The following is a 6,815-nucleotide window of genomic DNA, read 5'->3' on the forward strand; positions in this document are numbered from 1 at the left end:
ATCAAATCAAATAAACTTTATTGCTCAACAACCGTAGCTGGTACAATGTATGGCAAAGAAACAACAATGATACATACACAAACTAATAGATATACTAAAATATAATTCTAACGAGCTAGTCCATAATGATACTAAAGCTAATCTATGGTGTTTTCTTAGGAAGAGTATTATTACATTCTGTGGCGAAATGTTCTCTCAACGGACAAACTCCCTTGGCATGCTTATCTCTCTATTTGGCCGATTACTACTCTTTCCAGCCGTCTCCCCAAGTCTGATAGAGGCTACGCTTTTCAAAGTATTCCGGGTGTAGGGTAAGGATTAGTTCTGTTCTGAATAGTCTACGCATATCCAAGGCACGTGTAGACTATCCAGAACCGTGTCCTAGCATGGCACTGGATAAAACACGGTTCTGGGTACAATCCCTGCGCTCCAGGGTGAGAGAAGGGATAAATCCTTACCTTCGTCACATGTATCCCCCATGAACCCTGGCGCACACATGCACCTGCCGTCACTCGGGTTACAGACTCCCCCGTTCTCACAGTCCGGACAGTCCTGGTCACAGCCCCGGCCCCACTTTCCGTCGGGACAACCTGGGAGGGAAACAAGTTAGGTTTGTGTGATAGACTTTTACAGCCGGGTTACAGACTCCGCCGTTCTCACAGTCAGGACAGTCCTGGTCACACCCGCGGCCCCACTTTCCGTCGGGACAACCTGGGAGGGAAACAAGTTAGGTGGATAACAGTTTACATGTATGTGATAGACTTTTTAACCCTTTCCCTGCACACGTTTCTTCATTGTGTGAAAGCAGGCCTGAGCTGTGTGGAAGGGAGTGCAGACGTTTTAACCTTTTCCCTGCTGCGTAGCGTTATATCCAATACAAATCTGGGGCAAATCTTGCAATGCAAATCTTGCCTGCAGTGTTAACTCTTATCCTGATGTGGCGTTCTCCTGGCGAACTATGTACCTTATTTGAGACCAAATCTACTGTCTATAACCCCTTAGGAAGGCCTGGTGGAGGCTACGTGTACCATGGAGCCAGCTAGTCGACTTACTTCTAACGATGAGCCGCATGATAGCCTGCTCGGCCGCCTGCCTCTGTTCCTCCGTGCGGTAACACTCGAACACGCCGGTGGCCTGGGTCCCCACGCTGTCGATGGTCAGCGTAAGCTCCGACTCCCCCGAGATAATGGACCCGTCCTTCCGCCAGATGACCGGGCCTGACCCCCCGCTGCTGTCAGTCATCTCCAAGGTAACCGCGTCCTGGACACTGACGGTCTGGGTCAGCAGCTTCGGACGGATCTGGGCTGGAGAGGAGGAGGAAAGAAAATATAGACGGTGACCAGCCCCTCCAACTCTGCCCTGCCACTTGCTACATAATGTAACCTGACACCAGATGACCGGACCTGATGACTCCCGCTCTTCTGTCGGTCATCTCCAAGGTAACCGAATTTCTAACACTGACACATGTACGTTTTAGTCACATTAGGTGAACTGTACGAATCGAAGCCTAGATCCCGTTTCTACTCACCAGCGTCCGCCATCTTGACCGTGAAGACGCCGGCGGTCCGGTCGTCTCGGGTCTGCAGCGAGCAGGAGAACACGTTCATGCGGCTGGCCCCGGACCCGGCAGCGATGGAGTTCTGCGCGCCCGGCCACGACTCGGGGTCGATGTTACCCGCACTGTGGGAGGGGGGAAGAACAAACCACCGAGTGAGTGTAGCGAGCAGGAGAACACGTTCATCCGACTGGCCCCGGACCCGGCAGCGATGGAGTTCTGCGCGCCCGGCCACGACTCGGGGTCGATGTTACCCGCACTGTGGGAAGAAGAACAAACCACCGAGTGAGCGTAGCGAGCAGGAGACATAAATCTAGGCCCCTTACTGTTTTTTTTTTCGTTTTGTCAAGAGAATTTGAAAACAAAACTAAATTTCAAAGTCTGACCTGACTTGGTTGGGGTAGTTGGCGCCGTTGCCTACGTCAGCGATGACGTTGAACCTGATGTCCCGGATGGAGCTGGCCTCGTCGCTGACGCATTTCAGGAACGTGTCAGAGTCAGCCACGAACGGGAACTGGTTCACTAGCGTCACGTCAACTCTCTGGGCGTCTGTACAGGCAGGAATAGGGAGTTAATGTTGTAATGTAGTGCGGCATTTTGCAAGAAAGCCACGAAACAAGCCGGCGAAAATAAAGTGAAAAAGTAAAAAGGTATATTCTGTAATGTACCCACATGTCACTACAGAAGATACAAATTCGACATAGTGTACTTGGCTGGATATGGTTACAAACAATGAATTTTCAACTTTATTGCTCTGAAGGATAGATTAGAAAACTAACTTTTTTGGTCAACTATTGTTTCCAGTATCTAAAGGTAATCAAATCTAAAATAAACATAACTACAAAACGAACTAAATAATGCCGTTATGGGTTTTGTTTCGAAACTTTAACTTGGTTAAGAACTGTACAGAATTTCTGAGAAAACTATTTTTACATAGTTCGGTTGGAACCTCACACCAGAAACCCAAGAGTGCGTAAAGTTCATTGTAATGTTTCTGAATAGACCAGTCTGAAATGGACATTTCTGAAAGCTCACTTAACCGCGATTGCAACTCAAGATAGCAGAACCGCTTCATCATGACCGACAGCATCCGGGAGCGACGGTTCCGCTCAGCTACATGTAGGCTAGTAAGGGTGCGGTCATTTCCGTTGTACATTTTCTTTTCGGGAGTATGATTTTCAACGAATTGTGGAAACGTAGAATTGTAGAATTGTAGAAACTGTCTATAAGGATATATACAACTTTTGTCGCTCCAAAACAGCAGAATTTTGTACGTAGCGACACAAATGTTCTCGATTCTCTGTCGTAATCCTATCGCACGACGAAGGCCGGTTCGGTGAAGCTTTTGTAATCTGGATTATAGGATGGAAAATAAACTACTAGTATTATTACGTTTTTTTAAATGTACTTTTGGATATCTTCCGAGGCTTCGTTGTTTTTGATATAGTTCACTTGCCACTCAGGGGAGACAGGAGAAACAAAAAAATAATAACTTCGGTCAAATTCCTTTCACTTTCTATTCAACAGGATATGTACAAACTGACGCATCATGTTTTACTTGATTGCATTTCGTCTACTGGGTAATGTCCACTTTGAACTGTAGGCATTTTCGCCAAGCATCAATAGCAAATAATAAGATGTTTTTCAGAAGGCATTGCAATGGCTTGAATTTAGGCGGTCTTCTCAAACTTTGCTACAGCATTGGAGTCTTTTGGTGAAAGATTTCCATTCTAAATTCTATCACTCCGGTAGTTTGAGCAGCTTTTACGGTTGTAAGTCGCCAAAAGCGTCGTCCAAATGTACAGAAACGAGTTTTGGACTGTTTTTAAAAGTGCTTTTTGAACTTCCTAAGTCATCTAATTAACTGAGCTTCGCTATATCACAATCTTTTCTACTTGCGATTTCTACTTGATAAGCTGGCCGGGATATGTTGATAACGAACAAGCGTTAAACACTTTTCATTTCGTCACTGCTTACAACTCCTAAACTCAGAACTTCAGCTAAATTGTGAAGCAAGTGTAACAAACCTAACCCATCATATGTACATAATGTAACATTATCATAGTGAAGACATTTTTTCTTGCAGTTTGCGTACTTCAAATCAGCAAAAACTCGACTTTTAACAAATCACTCAAGAATTCAAACAAGACACCGATGAAATTATAAACTGAGACTCACTCACCTACGAAGCTGATGACACTTAGGATCACAGAAACGAAAAACATCTTCCAAATCCCCCACATGGTTGGTGATAATCCCGTGAAAGTGTTTTCGTCCAGACGAGAAAGAAAGTGCAACATCTGGCGAGATCCGTTTGCGCACCGGACCTTTCAGTATCGTATGACTTCACCTACTTATCAAACGTACCACCAGTTAGACACATGTTACAATGGAGTTTTAATGAATCACTCACTAGTGGCGCACAAGCACATCCATCATAAGGCCACAGCAAGTGAATTTGATGGATGACATCCTCTGCAGACACCAAATCTGATGCGATAGCGCGAAACAAATATATTTCTATATTTTCAAATTTTGAGATCATAAACCTTGTTATACAAGATTTTTTTATTCAGCGGCAGCATCACATATAAAGGAATAAAATACAACACTGAAACAAAATATAGGTAAAAGACAAAACAATAAATCAGAGCCTTGTCTTGTCTCCTCTCTCCATATTTATCTGCTACCCACATTTTTGCCAATTTTTGGCATGTTGACCACAGTCAGAGGGCAACAGAATTTCTCTTTTTTTCAAAATCAGGCGTAGATTAATGTCATCCATAAAACATAGTTGCTGTGGCCCTTACATGAGGCACCGGTAGCGAGTGACAGATAGCCAGACGAGTGGCACTAGAACTACAACTAGTCCGGGTGTATTCGCTGCGATTGCCGCTGAAGTGGTCATCGGATCTGGTGGGAAGTCCTCGGCCTGTTATGGTTGTTAGTTTCGGGTGGTCGTGAGTCATGACTCACGTTGAAGACCATGTTTTTTTAGATAAGTACTGTGAAAGTAATGGTCATCTTTTTACGTTCATATGTAGTTTCATAGTTTCTAAGAATAGACTGGTATCATTATAATGACCACTTTGTTATTGTTATTGCCATACAACAGTTGTACCCTGTACAACTGTCAAGCCATAAAGATCATTCATTCAAAATTCATGAAAATGGAGGATGTATAGGAGACATGTTTTCGATGGAGTAACACGTCTTCATTGGCTCTGCAGTGGAACGAGCTAAGGTGATTCATAAAGGGTTTCATCGGTTCCTGTTTCGTTGTTTTTTGAGTCAACATAAGGCACTGATTCTTGGTGGGAGATATGATACATCTACTTTAAAATTCCCATTATTGTACGTACTCAACCTTGTCCTGTTTTAGATACTATTCATAGATCAGGAATTATTCGCCTGAGTCAGCTTTACCAGGATATGAGGCACTCATGACTAATGAAAAAGATCGTTGGCGTCTACTCTTTGATAAAAAATCTGGGATGACCGCATTTTGGAGGAGGTTGCAAACGCCCACATGCCTTCACATCAATTAGAATGATTCTTGCTTGAATCGCACCTAGTATCATGTTTCTTTGTTCCCTTATCTGTAAGTGTAACTATTTGAATCGTCGTTACAGTGACACAGCTACTTCTATGTCAATATTTCCTATTTTATCAGTAATGTGACAGAAATAGCCCTCTGGACTTAAGTTGGTACATACAATGGCACTCGGAAGCTTATTAGGTAATTAGTAACGAAAAAACATGACCAAACAAACTGGTCGTCTGGTGTGATGGTTGGTATTGAAACTAAAAACCTGGCAGCCATTTAGGAAAGTATTGCGGTTGCAATTGCAGGTGTATTTGCTGTTTGGATTCTGCATAGTAGACGTAAACTTGCATTCATGGAAGAGAAGGAAATGCCATCCAAGTTTCATGGTGGTTTAAAGATATGTATTCAAAACCAATGGGAAAAGTGCTATTCCATTATATGCGGTTATGTGAAGGAAAACTTGATCTGAATCGCTACCAAGACTGATAGTCATAAACTGATACATATTATCAAGGGATCTGAAAAAAGGCTCAGGTATCCAATAACAATGTATTGTGATTTTGCGTCGGCGAAGGTTAGACATCCAGGTAATACGATACGCCGAAAACAGTTACTCAAGCAACTGGATATGATTTTGAAAAATCACATCCAGTTGCTTGAGTAACTGCTTTTTGGCCTATTATGATCTTGTATTAAATTATCTTCAGACTTAGCTCACGTAGTTATGAAATCGTCTTCGTCGGCTGTCTGAACACGTGCGATGGCTATACAATACTTAGGAGAACAAAGGGAAACATCAGTTCCAGACTGCCTCAATGAACTTCAAACTTGTCACAAACTATCAATGATGCCGAAAGTACTCATTAGTAAGGTACTTGACACAGTATTTCCATTGAGTTAGCTTCGCTTCACGGCCAAAAGGCGTTTGAACTAAGCCCCAATTCCACTTACCTATACTCAAAAACAAGCCGAACTGTCGATTATGAACAGTTAATGACCACTTATCCCAGCTATAGCCATGTGTATCACTATGTTAGCGTGCCGGTGTGGAACACCTGAACAACCCTGGTGTGATGCTAACATAGGAAACATGATAACTACCCGGGCATTTATCTTTTATTACAGTGACCATGGTACAACAAGTCTTTTGTACATGAACTAAATCTGTAGACTGTTCCAGCTGATCTTTTATTGCAGTTATTATGGTAGATTGCGTCCTTTGTGCGTGAATGACGCAGGTTTTGTTATGCGATATGGAAAGGTCCGTTGCGCAAACGGATGTATGATCTTCAGCATGTTGATATATATACTACACTTTGGTTTGGTTTAGTATATTATCATAAAAGTGTTTGGCCAGGCTGGCGACTATAATAGCGGTTTCTAGGTGACTCATCCAGCTTGGGAAGAAAGACAACACCTCAAGATTCGACTTCTTTCCTTAAGTCGGACGCTCTTAAGGTGCATAAGGTGCGTGCTCAAGTGTTTATAGGGTGTTTTTGATAGCATTGCAAATTAGTTGTGTATAGGTAACGTTTTAAGACCAGATCGTTCCCATATATGCATTTTAGCTTGCACACAGACTGTAAACTTAGCATGTTCGTAACTAAATGACTATATGTACCATGCGTCTTCCAAGTTGTGCATCTGTGCTCATGCCCTGTGCAGCTTCCCCTTTCCACTGAATGCATGGATACAGCCTAGCCGCCAAAGTTG

General features: G+C 43.1%; 1 protein-coding gene and 1 long non-coding RNA gene across 2 annotated transcripts in view; both read right to left on the minus strand.

The window, feature by feature from the left end:
• Positions 1 to 1,287, minus strand: part of LOC109462068 (multiple epidermal growth factor-like domains protein 6) — a 12,157-nt gene extending 10,870 nt beyond the window's left edge. The window contains exon 1 of the mRNA XM_019758566.1: positions 1,053 to 1,287. Coding sequence (XP_019614125.1) covers positions 1,053 to 1,242 — 190 coding nt within the window. The 5' untranslated portion in view covers positions 1,243 to 1,287. The remainder of the gene's footprint in view (positions 1 to 1,052) is intronic.
• Positions 1,288 to 1,715: 428 nt separating this feature from the next.
• On the minus strand, positions 1,716 to 3,782 carry LOC109462120. Its single transcript, XR_002139737.1, has 3 exons — positions 3,738 to 3,782; positions 1,942 to 2,104; positions 1,716 to 1,814 (listed from the first exon to the last, which is right to left on the minus strand). It is a non-coding gene; the product is annotated as an uncharacterized LOC109462120 (long non-coding RNA).
• Positions 3,783 to 6,815: the final 3,033 nt, after the last annotated feature.

The sequence above is a fragment of the Branchiostoma belcheri genome, unplaced genomic scaffold (assembly GCF_001625305.1).
Source record: "Branchiostoma belcheri isolate BF01 breed outbred unplaced genomic scaffold, Haploidv18h27 scaffold99, whole genome shotgun sequence".
Taxonomy (NCBI): Eukaryota; Metazoa; Chordata; class Leptocardii; order Amphioxiformes; family Branchiostomatidae; genus Branchiostoma; species Branchiostoma belcheri.